The sequence below is a fragment of the Symphalangus syndactylus genome, chromosome X (assembly GCF_028878055.3).
Source record: "Symphalangus syndactylus isolate Jambi chromosome X, NHGRI_mSymSyn1-v2.1_pri, whole genome shotgun sequence".
Lineage (NCBI taxonomy): Eukaryota > Metazoa > Chordata > Mammalia > Primates > Hylobatidae > Symphalangus > Symphalangus syndactylus.
The window spans coordinates 54,430,688-54,447,487 of record NC_072447.2 but is presented as its reverse complement, the minus strand read 5'-3'; the positions used below and the strand labels follow the sequence as shown (position 1 = coordinate 54,447,487).

Below are 16,800 nucleotides of genomic sequence, written 5' to 3'. Positions count from 1 at the left end.
ACAGGATTGTAGAACCCCAGGGGAGTGTGTTTCTAGGATAGGAGTTGACATTGTTTTTATATAGTAGGAAGGGAAAAATATTTTGAAATAATTATAGTAGTAGACAAGCATATAGTGCTTACTATGTGCCAAGCCCTATTCTAAGCACTTTACCCGTTTAATCCTCACAGCAAACCTGTGGTGTAGGTCCTGTTATTATTCCCATTTTATGGAGGAAAACTGAGACATGGAGAAGTTAGGTCACTTGTCCCGATCATACAGCTAAATAAGTAAACATAAACACTTAAAGGTTAGTCAAGTTGATCAACATACTGATTGAAAGTAAGACAGTGCTTTAGGTATTACAGAACACAAAAATATGAAATTATCTCACATAGTACAGTCTCCCCCTCTTATTGCTCTCCAAGGTTTTAGTTGCCTGAGGTCAACTGAGGACCAAAAATGGGCAAGTATAGTACAATAAGATATTTAGAGACAGATACCATATTCACATAACTTTTATTATAATCTACTGCTAAGAGTGTTCTATTTTACTGTTATTGTTAATTTTTTACTGTGCTTAATTTGTTAATTAAACTTTATCATATATGTGTATAGGAAAAAAACAGGTTTCAATACTATCTGAGGTTTCAGGCATCCACTGGGGGTCTTGGAACATATCCCCTGTGGATAAGGCGGGGACTGCTATAGTAGAGAATTTGAAACATGCTGATATTAAAGGTAATTATGATAATGTAGCAAGTGTTTAAATGTTGCATTTATTCATAGTTTTGGTAGCCATAGTTCACCCTTTCATAATCCTAAATTAAAACTAGTCCTGTGGCTTTAAATAAGTTAATGTTTCCCTGTTTTTGTATCTCCAATCTCAGTCTCTCCATAAGTCTAGTATTTTCTTTTTTCTTTTCTTTCTTTCTTTTTTTTTTTTTTTTTTTTTGGAGACAGAGTCTTGCTCTGTCGTCCAGGCTAGAATGCAATGGCGTGATCTCAGCTTGCTGCAACCTCTGCCTTCTGGGTTCAAATGATTCTCCTGCCTCAGCTTCCTGAGTAGCTGGGATTACAGGCACGTGCCACTGTGTCTGGCTAATGTTTGTATTTTTAGTAGAGACAGGGTTTCGCCATGTTGGCCAGGCTAGTCTCAAACTCCTGACCTCAAGTGAACCACCCGCCTCGCCCTCCCAAAGTGCTGGGATTACAGGCGTGAGCCACCACACCCAGCCTTAGTATTGTATTTTCTAGCTGTCTATTCGGCATCATTTCCATGTAATGTCTGGTAGATACCTGCAACTCAGCATGGCCGAAACTAAACTCTGGATCTCTTCACTGCCCCAGTGCTCCTCTTCCCACAGACACCCCAGCTCAGTAAATGGCAGGCCCTTCCTTCCTGCTACTTGGGCCGAAGCTCTTCGAGTCATGCTGGACGTCTCTTTCATACCCATGTTCGGTCATTTACCAAATACTGTCAGCTTGATTTTTAGAATTTACCCAGAATCCAACCACTTTTCACTACCATAGTCTGTCACCTTTACCCAAGCCACTAGTCCTCTCTCACCTGAATTATTGCAGTCGTTTCTAACTGGTTTTCCTGTCCCTACCCCTACCCTTGCTCTATAGTCTGTCCCACAGCAGCTAGAGTGATCCTTCAGGGACAGAAGTTCGTCCATGATTTCCGCTCCAAACTCTGCATTGGATTCCCACTCATTCAGGGTAAACCCTAAGTCCTTAGAGTGGCCCACAAGTCCCCATGTGATCTGGGACCCACCCCTCTTCCTCCAACCTCTCTGGTGTCCTCTCTTCCCACTGCCCCCCTCGTTCACTCTGTTCTTGCCACACTGGCTTCCTCCCTGTTGTTTATAACTGCTTCCACCTTTGGGGCATTTGCACTAGCTCTCTGTTTGGCTGGAATATCTCATCCCCTGGGTATCCTCATGCCTTATCCTTCACTTTCTTCACGTCTCGGCTCACATGCCCCCTTCCTTAGAGAGGTCTTTTCTGATTGCTGTATGTAAGGAACAATACCCACCTCCTTCACTACACAATATTGTCCCCTTACCCGGTTGTATTTTTTTCCATAGCACTTACCTGACAGATACTTGTCTTTCTCATTCTATTAGAATATAAGCTTTGTGAGGGCAGGAATTTTTGTCTCTTTTGTTAACTGCTGTGTCCCCAATGCCTAAAACAGTGCTTGGCATGAAGTTGGCATTCAGGCCTTCTTGTTGAATGAACGAGTAACTGAATAAAAAGTACACCGGATTTTTTTTTTTAATTAGTCAATATAAGAGCTAGAATTTGGGCCCATGGAATTGAACACTCTCTTTCGATAATGAAATCTTGCCAGTTTTTCTCTGTGTTATATATATGGGAGCTATACTACTTGTTTCTTTAGTTTGTAGGGAGATTTTTAACTTGGGGTCCTTGGACAGGACATAAAATGTGTCCTGCAAGATTATCTGTAATTATTTTCCTTTATTAGGAAATCTGCATGCTGCCAGCTCCCCCAGTGGGGCTTTGAGAGCCCCATCACCAGCGTCATTTGTTCCAACTCCTCCCCCATCCTCGCATGGAATCTCAATAGGACCAGGGGCCAGTTTTGCTAGTCCACATGGTGAGTCCGTAAATGGAAATCGATATAGCATAAGAGCTTGATGTGAAAATAATTTTTGTTGAGTAAATTTTTCATTGCAAAATTAATACTTGTTTATTGAGGAAGTAGCAAAAATATTGCTCAAGCAAAAAGAATATCAAATTTATCTAATCCCACCACACAGAGATAACAAGCAGTGAGTTTGTCTCTGCCTTGGACTCTCCCTTGCTGTCTCTGTTGCTCTGCCTTGCCCTTCCTGTCACACATGCCCTGCTTGCCTGCCCTCTCATGTTTCTGCCATTCTCACTTGCTCTCTACCCAGCTGCTTGTCTCCCCCCTCAAATACCTGCCCTTGCCCCCGACAATGGGTACCCTAACATATGAATTGTTTTGAGACTTGAATTTTTTAACTTTTTAACTCAAAAATTTTATTTTAAATTGATTCAACTAGATAAAAAATAGAACAAGTAGTCAATGAAATGTTTCCTTTTTATTCCACCAACCACCTAGTTCCTCTTCCCAGAAACATGTAGATATTCTTACAGAGCTGTTTTATGCATACACAAGCAAATACATGCAAGTGTTCTTTCCCCTCTCCTTTACACACACGACAGCATACTTTACAGTGTTCAGTGCCTTTTTTTCACTTAATAGATCATGAGTCTGATACCATAGAACATAAACAGGTTCCTCAGTTTTTAAGCTGTGTAGCACCTGGGATTTTAGTTTTTACTATTAATATTTGTGGGAATATTTCTGTTATTAAAAACTCCACATCATCATACCATATGGCATAATAGTATCCCCTTGTCTGGGCATACCATGACTTAACTGCTCTTCTATTGTTATATGTTTAGAATGTTTCCATTTTTTCACAATTAAAAATGGTGCCATCTGTGCTCATATCCATGATTATTTCCTTAAGTAAGTTCCAGAAGTGGAATTGTTGTATCAAGGGATTTGAGAAATTCTAAAGCTTTTGAGACATATAACTGCTCATCTGAAAGGCTGTACCGTTTCCCATACCATCATACAAGAATGTCTGTTATCCTGCATCATCGCCAGCAGGGAGTATTACGTATTTTAAAGACCCTGGCCATTTTCATAGATGAAAAATGGTATCTTATTGTTTAATGTATTTCTTTATTAGTGAAGAAAATTGAACCCTTTTTTGGTTGGTCTTTGGTTTTTTTGTTTTTGTTTTGTTTTGCTTTTTGAGACAGTCTCACTCTGTTACCCAGGCTGGAGGGCAGTGGTGCAGTCTCAGTGCACTGCAACCTCGGCTTCTCAAGTTCAAGTGATCCTCCTGCCTGAACCTCCTCCCCAGCAAAGTAGCTGGGACTACAGATGTGCACCACTACGCCTGGCTAGTTTTTGTGTTTTTTTGTAGAGAGGGGGTTTTGCCGTGTTTCCCAGGCTGGTCTCGAACTCCTGGACTCAAGCAATCCACCCACCTCAGCCTTCCAAAGTGCTGGGATTACAAGTGTGAGCCACCGTGCCTGGCCGGTCTTTGGTGTTTCTTATTTTATACCTCCCAGTTATATATGCTTTGCCTATGTTCTTGTGTTTTTTCTTGCCCATTTGTAAGACCTAAGTAAAGACCATTTACTCTGACATATACATGGTAAAAATATTTTTTCAGTTTGTCATTTGGTTACAGAGGGATATAATAATATGTTGAAGATATCTGGAGGATGAAATTTATTTATTTTTTATTTTTGAATATCTTCGTAGATACCAATGGAGGATGAAATTTAAATATCAAATTGTTCAGGAAGTCACTGCTTTCAAAACTTGAGTCTTGGTTCATTTCTTAGTCAACGTAGCCTAAATAAAGAATATGGAAAATTTCCTTCTCCTCATTCTACTTGGAGTAGAATGAAAATATAGTTTGTCAAAGTTGGTTTAAAAATATAATATTTCTGCCTTTAAAGGAACTCTGAGATTGTTTGCTTAATATTTTAATGCATATAGTAGCATACATTGTTACATATTACATACATTGAAGCTTGTGTGAAGGTAAATTTTATCGTCTCTTAATCTTTATATTTTTCTAATTTTTGTATCATGTTAAAAAGTACCTTACACAAAATAGAGATTCAGGCATGACATGTTAACACACATCAAGCTTCAGTGAAACATCTTATTGGAAGAAAAAATAAAATTATTACTATGTAAAGATTTGAATGCTGTCAAATAATTTTCAGTTATTAAAATATAGGTTTTGAGAATCATTTGTTTACCTTTTTTATAGGAACTCTTGACCCTAGTTCCCCGTACACTATGGTGTCACCAAGTGGACGAGCAGGGAACTGGCCAGGATCTCCTCAAGTGTCCGGCCCCTCACCAGCAGCACGCATGCCTGGAATGTCACCAGCCAACCCCTCACTACATTCTCCAGTTCCAGATGCTTCTCATTCCCCTCGAGCTGGAACAAGTGAGTATATCAACATTTTCATGTTCTTTTTTAGTATAACCCAAAGTGACCTATTTTGTTGCATCCTCACATTTGAAAGTCATGACCTGCTTTTTGAGAGAGGATACTTAAAGGATATTACAAAGGATGCAGATGAAGAGATGCATAAAGGGAGTGGAGTTTCCATGCCCTCTGTGAGCCTCCACATGTTTGGCTATCTGGAAGTTCTCCAAACTCTGTCCTTTGGGTTTTTATGGAAGCTTCATCACGTAGGCATTCTTGATTAAATCACTGGCCACTGGTGATCAACTTTGGGATGGGGCTGAAACTACCAACCGTCTAATCGTGCCTTGTCTTTCCTGTGATCAGCCCCCTTCCTGAAGCTACCTAAGGGCTGCCAGCCATCAGCCATCTCATTAGCATACAAAAGGACACTTAACCACTTTGAAGATTCCAAAAATTTTAGGATTTGTATGCCAGGAGCTAGGACAAAGACCAAATATATATTTCACAATATCACACATAATAACAGAGAAGAGAATTGTACACATTTATTGGTTAGCTTTTGCTACATAACATTTAGTGGCTTAAAACAATATATGATTGTTATATATTGGTTCACAATTCTGCAGGTTGGCAGTTTAGGCTAAGCACAGCTGAGTGATTCCTTCAGACTCTGCTGGGCAGCTCACGCATATGTCTGTAGTCAGCTGCTGGGTTGGTTTGGGACTAGCTGATCTAAGATGGCCTCAGATGGCAAGGTTTCTCTCTGCTTTGTGTGGTTTCACACTTGATCTGAGGCTTGTTCACATGGTGACTCAACAGGATTTTAAGGCAGGGAGTAGAAGCTGAGGCCTACAACTAGCCCAGTGTCACTTCCACCACATTCTGTTGGTCAGAAGCAAGTTACTAAGCCAGCCAGGTTTCAGGTGGAGAAATAGAGTCCACCCCTTAAAGGAGTTGCTGCAAAGTCACATTGCAAGGGGCCTGGATACAAGAAGGAGAAAAATAGTGGCCGTTTTTGCTAACAGGTTGTTAATATATGATTGTTACACCACAAGGAGTAACTAAAACAGTACAGAATGATTTAGAACATCAAAGATTTATGATGAAAGCAAAACAGGAAGCAGTGAGATAGTATGTATTTGTAAATGACATAACATGTTTTCCTTCCCAAAAGGTTCTCAGACAATGCCAACAAACATGCCTCCACCTCGTAAACTACCTCAGCGCTCTTGGGCGGCATCCATACCTACCATCCTCACTCACAGTGCCTTGAACATTTTACTGCTGCCCTCTCCAACTCCGGGCCTTGTGCCCGGCCTGGCAGGTAGTTACCTTTGTTCTCCACTTGAGAGATTCCTTGGATCAGTCATCATGAGACGACATCTTCAAAGAATTATTCAACAAGAAACGGTATGGGTACCTAGTGACCTTCTAAGTGGTGATTGTTAAGGGTAAAATGCTAAATTGTCCTGCAGGATAGGATCTGAACTAACGTGACATTCCTTCACCTTCCCTCCTTTAACAAGCTTGTTAGAATTATGCTTTTCACCCTAACCTGGCATTAAAAATGGACTCCATTATTTTCCATTCCATGTTAACATATTTCTGCATTACACAGTTTGCTGTGCTGTGGCTTCTATGTTATGTGGCTAACATGGACCTGGAGATAGGTTTCTGCAGCACACAGGACCGGTGCGCACAGGATCTGGCCTTGCAGAGAATAGCATACCAGTAATTATTTGCCTTCTGGAGTGCCCGTGCGGGCAAGCTGATTTTGACTCTAAGTCTTTATTGAAATAAAATAATTGGCTGGGTGTGGTGGCTTATACCTGTAATCCCAGCACTTTGGAAGGCTGAGGCAGGAGGATCACTGAGCCCAAGAGTTCCAGACCACCATAGGCAATATAGCAAGACCCTCTCTCTACAAAAAATTAAAAAAATTAGCAGGCATGCACCTGTAGTCCTAGCTACTTGGGAGGTTGAGGCAGGAGGATAGGATTGCTTGAGACCAGGAGTTCTAGGTTACGGTGAGCTGTGGTCATGTGCTGCACTTTATCCTGGGTGATCGAGTGAGACCCTGTCTCTAAAAAAATAAAAAGAGAAATAAAATTTTGAAGAAAATTATTTATGGTTAGAAGGACAAAAGCTTCTTTTTAAATATGTGAACAGGACAGGCACGGTGGCTCATGCCTGTAATCGCAGCACTTTGAGAGGCTGAGGTGGGCAGATCTCTTGAGGTCAGGAGTTCAAGACCAGCCTGGGCAACATGATGAAACCCCTGTCGTCTACTAAAAAATACAAAAATTAGCCAGGCATCCCAGCTATATGGGAGGTTGAGGCAGGAGAATTGCTTGAACCTGGGAGGCGGAGGTTGCAGTGAGCCAAGATTGCGTGGGCAACAGAGTAAGACTGTGTCTCATAAATAAATAAATAAATAAATGAACAATTGACTTTTTAAAAACTCTTGTAGAAAAAAGACTTCTAAAAAAAAAAAAGAAAAAAGACTTCTAATTTATCCTATGCTGATAGGCTTAGGAGATAATTTATAATTGAGAGCACCAGTTCTAGAGTCAGGCTGCCTGGGTTTGTAGCCAGCCATACTACCTGCTAATGTGTGCTTAGGCAAATTTCTTCAGATAATAGTATTTACCTAACTGATAACAGTTGTGGGAATTTGAGATATTTCATGTAAAGCCCTTAATATACTGTCTTGGCATTTTCATTATTTATAATTACTGTTATTATTGGTAGATGCATGTATTAATGAGGTAGTCAAAATGGTGAATGTTTAGGCCGGGCACAGTGGCTCATGTCTGTAATCCCAGCACTTTGGGAGACTGAAGCGGGCGGATCACTTGAGGTCAGGAGTTTGAGACCAGCCTGGCCAACATGGCGACACCCCATCTCTACTGAAAATACAAGGCCAGGCGCGGTGGCTCATGCCTGTAATCCCAGCACTTTGGGAGGCCGAGGTAGGCGGATCACTTGGGCCCGGGAGTTCGAGACCAGCCTGGCCAACATGGTGAAACCCCATCTCTATTAGAAACACAAAAATTAGCCGGGTGTGGTGGCGCACGCCTGTAATCCCAGCTACTTGGGTGGCTGAGGCATGAGAATAATTTGAACCTGGGAGGCAGAGGTTGCAGTGAGCCGAGATTGTGACACTGCACTCCAGCCTGAGCAGACAGAGCGAGACTCTCAAAACAAACAAACAAACAAAAAAAATTATCTGGGCGTCGTGGCACATGCCTGTAATTCCAGCTACTCGGGAGACTGAGGCAGGAGAATCGCTTGAACCTGGGAAACAGAGGTTGCAGTGAGCCGAGATCGTGACACTGCACTCCAGCCTGGGCAACAGAGTGAGACTCCGTCTCAAAAAATAAAAAAAGAATTAAAAATGGTGAATGTTTAAAATATTCACTCCATGCTTAGTGTAAAGCCATTTTGCAACCTTCATACTAAGATTTGGTGGGGAAACGTTTTTGAATAAGCATTCAAAAGAAAAGAAAGAAAAATAATAAAATAAACTAAAATTAGCACTCAAAATGGTAATCATCAGACCTGGGATCTAGCCTCAGCTATGCCACTTACCATCTATGTAAGCTTTCAGCTCTTTGGCCTCATTTTGCTCAGCTGCATAATCAACATACTCTGCTAAAACGGGTCAGTAAACTACGACCCCTGGTGCTATGTCCTTCTCACCACCTGTTTTTGTAAATAAAGTTTTATTGGAACACAGCCACACCTGTTCATTTATGTATTGTCTATAGCTGCTTTCAGCTGTGATGACAACATTGAATAATTGTGACAGAGACCATATAGTGCATAAAACCTGCAACTTTTTCTATATAACACTTTACAGAAAAAGTTTGTCAACCCCTGGGCTAGAATAAGAGCCTAATCCAGATCTAACTCTTTGTAATTGTACTCTGTCTTCTTTTTTTCTAATGTGCCACTTTAAAAAAAAATATTGTGGAAAATGTTCAGCATATACAGAAGTAGAATAGTATAATGAACTTCTGTACTCTCATCACCCACCTCCAACAGTTAACTAATATCAGTATTGTTTCATCTAGAACTCCTCCCCCCAGATTTTCACAGCAAATCTCAGACATAATTTCTTGCATAAAAATTTTTGCATATGTCTCTAAAAGGTATGGACTCTTAAAAAACAAAACCTGCACCATTCTCATACCTAAAAAAAAAATTTCTTTATCACATATCTAGTTAATACCCAGATTTCCCAGGTTGTCTCATTTTTTACACCTTGAATCAGAACTGAAATAGGTTTTTCTAAGTCCCCTTCAAACTTTTGGTTCCCCCATCTAGTTCTCCTTCTTTATCCTTATACAATTTGGAATCACTTCATATTTTTTTGATCCCTATGTTTTCTATCACATTGGTCAGTCCTCTGGATCAAACTACTGCATGAATTCAGGCTCAAGTTTTTTGATGTTGTTTTGCAAGAATACTTCATAGGTAGAGTTATGTTCTTCCATCAAGAGGCACATAATGTCTGATCACATCTCTTTTTGCAGTGTTGGCAGCAGTTGATGCTCAATGCTGTAGGTGCCTTTGTTTTGGAATAGGTATCAACTTAGTGGTTTTCCTTTTGGAACAATTCTCTCAGTAACATCTTCATTTTCTCTTTGACTTACATGTTAATTTGATGTGTCCTTGTTTTGTAGCTGCAGCTGATAAATTCTAATGAACCCGGAGTGATCATGTTTAAGACTGATGCACTGAAATGCAGAGTAGCCCTTAGTCCCAAAACCAACCAAACGCTTCAGCTAAAAGTGACACCTGAAAATGCAGGACAGTGGAAACCTGATGAACTTCAAGTTTTGGAGAAATTCTTTGAAACAAGAGTATGTGTTTAATAGTGCATAATTTGAATATAATTAATGAAACAGAAGCATTAATGTAGAATGAAGAGTAACTTGCTGTATTTATCTCTGTAGGTTGCAGGACCACCATTTAAAGCTAATACGTTAATAGCCTTCACCAAGCTATTAGGAGCTCCTACACACATCCTCAGGGATTGTGTGCACATTATGAAGCTGGAGCTGGTAAGTTACAGAGATACACATTTCTAGCAAGGTTGGTTTGAGGAGGTTAGACTTGGTGGGAGCAGTGTTTATTGGTTTTCACCCATCTATGTAGTTTCTTCTATTTTTCTCTTAAATTCTTAATTTTTAACTTAAATTTTATTTATCTTTGAATAGGTAACACAATTCTGTTTTATCTTTTGAATTTAAAACAAGATAATATAGTGAGAAATTTCCCATCAGTTCCTGTCTAGCTATCCCTGTCCCCTCCATCCCTGTCCAACTGTCTTCTGGCCAACCAGAGTTACCATGGCTTGCCTCTCCTTCCAGAGACGGTCCATTCATAAAAGCAAATAACATTGATTGAGACAGGGTCTCACTCCGATGCCCAGGCTGGAGTGCAGTGATGCAATCTCAGTTAACTGCAGCCTCGACCTCTGGGGCTCAGGTGATTCTCCCACCTCAGCCTCCTGAGTAGCTGGGACTACAGGTGCATGCCACCACACCTGGCTTTTTTTTTTTTTTTTTTTTTGGTAGAGACAGGGTTTCACCATGTTGCTCAGGCTGGTCTCAGACTTCAGGTCTCAAGTGATCCACCCACCTTGGCCTCCCAAAGTGCTGGGATTACAGGTGTGAGCCACTGTGTGCAGCCTTCTTATAAATATTTTAAATGAAATGATATTTACACATCCTGTTTTGTACTTTTTTCCATTTTTATGAGATGGTTTATGTATAAATTTATAACATATAATTTTTAAAAATCTGACTCCTCACCTTTGTTGGTCCTAGACTTTGTGTCCTGAATAGCTGTTAAAACTGAAGTGCAGGCCGGGTGCGGTGGCTCACACCTGTAATCCTAGTACTTTGGGAGGCTGAGGCAGGCAGACTGCCTGAGCCAGGAGCTTGAGACCAGCCTGGGCAATGTGGTGAAACCCTGTCTCTACTAAAAATACTGAAAAATTAGCGAGGCATGGTGGCATGGCCTGTAGTCCCAGCTACTCGGGAGGCTGAGGCAGAAAAATAGCTTGAACCCGGGAGGCAGAGATTGCAGTGAGCTGAGATCGTGCCACTGCACTCCAGCTTGGGTGATGGAGTGAGACTGTCTCAAAAAAAGGCTGTGCACGGTGGCTTACGCCTGTAATCCTAGCACTTCGGAAGGCCGAGGCGGGCCGATTGCCTGAGCTCAGGAGTTCCAGACCAGCTTGGGCAACATGGTGAAACCTCGTCTCTACTAAAAATACAAAAAAATTAGCCAGGCGTGGTGGCACATGCCTGTAGTCCCAACTACTTGGGAGGCTGAGGCAGGAGAATCGCTTGAACCCAGGAGGCAGAGGTTGCAGTGAGCCAAGATCATGCCACTGCACTCCAACCTGGACAACCGAGTGAGACTCCATCTCCAAAAAAATCAATCAAATCAATCAGTCAATCTGAAGTGCAAAGTAAGAGACAGCAGGATGCTCCATGGGCAGCAGCTGCCTTCAGAGCACTGAATATCTGTTCTTGATTTGTTGTTGGCCCTTGCGGGATTTCCCTTAGTTTCTGCATAGCTCAGTCTGCATTCGTGTTAGTTTTCTAGGGTTGCCACAACAAATTATGGCAAGCTGAGTGGCTTAAAACAATAGGAGTTTATTCTCTCACAGTTCTGGAGGCCAGAAATCCTAAATCAAGGGGTCAGCAGGGCCATGCTCTCTGAAGACTCTAGGGTTAAATCTGTTCCATGCGTTTCTCTTAGCTTCAGGTGGTTCCAGCGGTCTTTGGTATTCCTTAGCTACTGCAACTTCTGCCTCTGTCATCACATGGTATTCTCTCTGTGTATGTGTCTGCCTGTGTCTCTTCTCTTCTTATAAAGGACAACAGTCATACTGGATTAGGGACCATTCTAATGACCTCATCTTAATTTGATTACATCCCCAAAGACCTGGTTTTCAGATAAGATCATATTCATGGGTGCTGGGGGTTAGGACTTCATGTCTTTTTCAGGTGCGCAATTCAATGCATAATAGCATTTAAAAAGATGGCCTTTGGCTGGGCGTGGGGGCTCATACCTGTAATCCCAGCACTTTGGGAGGCCAAGGCGGGTGGATCACGTGAGGTTGGGAGTTTGAGACCAGCCTGGCCAACATGGTGAAACTCCATCTCTACTAAAAATACAAAGAATTAGCCAGGTGTGGTGATGGGCACCTGTAATCCCAGCTACACAGGAGGCTGAGGCAGGAGAATCGCTTGAACCCAGAAGGCAGAGGCTGCAGTGAGCCGAGATCACACCATTGCACTCCAGCCTGGGTGACAGAGCAAGACTCCGTCTCAAAAATTAAAAAAAAAAAGATGCCTTTCCACCCCCAGTATTTTTAGTGTTTGTGGTGGATGTGATTTCCAGGATATCTAACCTGGCATATTGCTTGAAATGGAGGAGCATCTTGCTTTATTCACTGAACAAATCTTGGAGATCTTTCCATATCAGTATATAAAGGATGTCTTTGTTTTGTGTTGTTTAACAAAGCTTAGTATTTCGTTAGATGAATGTATTAAAATTGCTGAGTAGTCCCAACTTGTTGGCCATTTTGGTTTCTTCTGATATTTTGCTGTTACAAACAGTGCCACAATAAAGAGCCTTTTTATGGATGTGTGCCAGTATACCTGTAGAATCGCTGGGTTGGAGGATATATGTAATTGTAATTTTGGTAGATTTTGCCAAATTGTTCTCCATAGAGGTTATGCCAGTTTATATTCCCACCAGCAATGAGAGTACTGGCTTTTTCCCACATCCTTGTCAACAGTTTTATCAGTCTTTAGACTTTGGGTCTTTCTGATTTGTGGATTTTTAGGTCTTTTGATTTGTAGGAATTGGGTATGTACATTAGCGAAGTTAGCCCCTTGGGATATTCATTGTAAATATTTTTTCTTCATTTTTCATTTGTGTTTTGACTTCACTTTTAGTAGGTTTAGCTATGCAAAATTTTCTTTTAAATAGTGAAATGTATCAATATTGCTTTTTAAGCTTTCCTGATTTTGTATCATTGTTAGATTCTTCTCACTCCCAGAGTTTGAAATAATCCTCCCAAAGTTTTTTTTCTAATACCAGTTGGATTCCTTTTTTTAATTATTTAAATTTTTAAATCTATTTTTACTTATTTATTTTGAGACAGAGTCTCACTTTGTTTTGGTGTCAAATATGAGGAGGTATGGATCCAACTTTTTCAGATGCTCATTTATCATATAATTGATCTTCTCTGTATGGGGAGATACATACTGTGAAAGTATATAGATGGAATCCAGATGGCAGCTGATGTATTTTTTTCAATCTTACAGTGGTCTTTTCATTTTAATGTTTCTAGTTTTGATTTGAGTAACTTCAATTACCTCACTCTTTTTTTAGTTAGCGTTTTACTATAAATATTGGGGCAACAGTGTTCTTTTGCTAATAGTCTCAACATTTGGCTTCTGATCTAATAGGCTGTAGGAAACATTATTTATGTCAAAAAGAAATCCATTTGAATTTTTAAAGGAGTAAATATTTATGTGGCTAAAAAAGCACCGATGGATATAATTTAAAAATCTTTCACACAGTTTGACTAGTTTGTTTAGGCAAAGAGTTGGAACAGGACTGGGAAGTCTAGATTGGCACAGTTAAGAAGGGCTTTGAATGCTAGGTGTTGGTCCTCAGTTGTGGGTGGTAGGGGGATAGCATGTGTCACTAAATGTCACTGAACATTTGTGAGCTTGACTAGAACCGTGTTGTAGGACCTATGTTTGATGGTGGTATGAGGATGGACTGGAAGAGGCAGCCACTGGAAAGAGCTGTTAGGGGAGCACAGGAGAAGTAATAAAGCCCCGTACATGGTGGCCTCAATGAATATAGAGAGGAGGGAACAGATGTCAGAGACCTTGCAGAAGCCGAATCCATAGGCCTTAGGAATTAACGAAGTGGGAGGGAAGGAAGGGGAAAATCTTACATAAGTCCACAGTTGACTTTTCAGTTAGCAACTTCATGTATATATTTGTTTTGAAAAAGTGCATGTTATCAGCTTTATGTTCTGTTAATAATTGGGTATGAAACAAATTTCTAACCTCTCAGACTTTCCTACTAGAATATGATTTTAAATGTTTATATGCCTTTATCTTGATTTTTCCCCCTCAAAATAGTTCCCTGACCAGGCAACACAGCTAAAATGGAATGTTCAGTTTTGCCTGACGATCCCTCCCAGCGCGCCGCCGATTGCACCTCCTGGTACGCCTGCTGTGGTGCTGAAATCCAAAATGCTGTTTTTTGTAAGTACCACCCAGCATCTGTGCATGTACAGAGCTTCTGAGGAAAATGCCACATGATAATAGAGCAACTTTTGGATAACTGCATAAATTATCTCTTGTTGCCAAATAGAGGCCAGGATTCCTTAATTGTCAGCATAGATGTCATGACATCCTGGTTCCTTTAGTAATAAACAGATATTTATTGAACCAGGTAATTGTGTAGCACAGTTGCATCTTAACCATAATATTCAGTTGTTTGTCACTTTTCTTGTCATGTGTAATTTTCTTTTGCTTGCTTATCTTAATCTGAAAGTATAGTAAATGATAGTACCTTTGATACATTTAGACAGGTGTTTTATGATGTTTTTATTCTCTTTGTGTGTGTTGTGTGTATACAGCTTCAACTAACTCAGAAAACATCGGTCCCTCCCCAAGAACCTGTTAGTATTATAGTTCCAATCATTTATGACATGGCTTCAGGTACAACCCAGCAGGCAGACATTCCCAGACAGCAGAACTCTTCTGTTGCTGCTCCCATGATGGTCAGCAACATTCTGAAGAGGTTTGCAGAGATGAATCCACCACGACAAGGTACATGACCAGTAGACAATATTTTATTGCATATATGTTATAAAAGTTCTTTTGAGAGACACCCCTTTCTCCTCTTCTCTTCTCCCTCCTTACCTACTCTACCACCCAGTCATAGCAATAGAGGTCTGGTTGCCGTGGCCCTCTTAATGTCTGCCTGTCGCTTTCTTCCTTTCTCATTGGTTCTTCATTTTTGTCCATTTCTCTGCTGCCTGGACATTTTGTTAGTGATTTACTATTGGGACTGACCCAGTTGCTAATGCCAGAAGCTTGTATTTATAGCACACATTGCCACAAAGACCTAGGTTAGGATGATAGAATTTTCCACGGCTGTGAATTCCTGCCCTACCATCAATACCTGCCACTCTGTACATCACAAAGTTGAAATGCATGTTGGTTTCTCATATTTCATGGTTCAATCATGAATAGAAGAATATTATTAAAAGTTCTGTATCTTCTAAATGTTTTGTGAAGAATAAAAGCTGATACAAATGGCATTACTGCTTTTTTGGGCTTCTTATATAAGTGTCAGGTGGGTGCAAGTGAACCTTTTCACCATGTGCACAATGAAGCTCTCAAACTGAACATTTCCGAGGAAACCAGAATGTTTCTAGAAAGATAAACAAGGTCCCTGCAATACTGGAGTAGATTTCACTTAACACATAATTCCTGGCAGTGCTAAATTTGGGGTTGCAAAATACAAAGTTCAGCAAAGAGAACTTTTCTTCCATTTTGCTCATTTTTAATATTAGGGAAATTTAAATTTAAAATTTGCTTATTTCTAACATTAAGGAAGTTCTCTGTATCTCTCTCTGTTTAGAATAGTTAAATAACAATTATGTTTTTAAATGAGGGAAAGTTGTTCTCTGAAACATTTTTAAGGACTACAGTGTCCAAAGTTTTCCAGAACTAGGAATCAGGAGAGAAATGATATATTTAGCTATTTGTTTCCCCACATTGGATATGCAGGTGAGTTCTCACTTTAATGTATAAGGAATACACTGGGCAGTAGAGAAGGGTGTGCTTCTTTTGTTGTAATACTTCTTCTACTTCTTACAATTTTCTGCTTTCATCCTTTGACTTCTCTCTTCTTTCAGCTAAAAATAGGTCCTCAAGAATCAAAGTTTAAAGCTATCAGTATTCTCAAAGTAACAGTCCAGTAGAACCTTGATAATAAACACCATTCCTTCACAAGCAGATGGCTGTCATTATCTTATGTGTTTTTATGTATTATGTCTTGTGGAATTTAAAATTAAAAGGAAAATGTTTTGATCCTATTGGGATCAAGCAAGTTTTCTTGCCTATCAGTAATGAAAATGTGTTTTTTAAAAAACAATACTTCTCCTTTTAAGAAATTGTTGAGATATTTTGGAAGTGTTTTCCTTTTTTTTCCCCCTTGGACTGGGCAGACCTTTGGATCTCCTTTTTCTTTCTGTACCTTCTCATGTGCACAGGATCACTGTACATCCTGCCCTTTGCTGAAAGGCCATGGTTCACATGAGGTCTTCAGTTCTCCCACTTTCAGCCACTGTATACAGTGTTAGACCATGCTCTAGAGGGAGGGATCCAGCTTTTGGTTTATAATATTTAAATACTTGTAATATTTACAAGAAGTAGAGTATTTGGTTTCTTTGAGCAAAGGAGAAGTTGAGAGGATGAATCGCCAGCACCCTCCCCACCCACAAATCCTGTTTTTGGATTGTTGGTGTACCATACTTCAGTCTCCCACCCCAACTCCCACACCCATCACTTCTCTTCTGATGAAGTGCTTTTAAGAAAAATCATTTTTGTATTTAATTGATTTTAATGTTGAACTCTGGAAGTTGACCATTTCCTTGAATTTTGAGAGAAAACTCCAATAGATGTCAGAGACATGCACTGTCCAGTATAACTGCCACTAGCCAGCATGT

The 16,800-nt window shown here is 40.3% G+C and overlaps 1 protein-coding gene across 5 annotated transcripts in view; it reads left to right on the top strand.

Moving 5' to 3' along the window:
• MED14 (mediator complex subunit 14) overlaps window positions 1-16,800 on the top strand; it is an 86,872-nt gene that overhangs the window by 67,346 nt on the left and 2,726 nt on the right. The window contains exons 24-32 of one of the 5 annotated variants that reach the window (XM_063634514.1): window positions 598-720; window positions 1,612-1,704; window positions 2,474-2,605; window positions 4,839-5,021; window positions 6,181-6,416; window positions 9,695-9,874; window positions 9,968-10,075; window positions 14,198-14,323; window positions 14,701-14,893. In XM_063634514.1, coding sequence (XP_063490584.1) covers window positions 598-720; window positions 1,612-1,704; window positions 2,474-2,605; window positions 4,839-5,021; window positions 6,181-6,416; window positions 9,695-9,874; window positions 9,968-10,075; window positions 14,198-14,323; window positions 14,701-14,893 — 1,374 coding nt within the window. The remainder of the gene's footprint in view (window positions 1-597; window positions 721-1,611; window positions 1,705-2,473; window positions 2,606-4,838; window positions 5,022-6,180; window positions 6,417-9,694; window positions 9,875-9,967; window positions 10,076-14,197; window positions 14,324-14,700; window positions 14,894-16,800) is intronic. The other 4 variants (XM_055266817.2, XM_063634515.1, XM_055266818.2 and 1 more) reach the window with 4 other exon arrangements.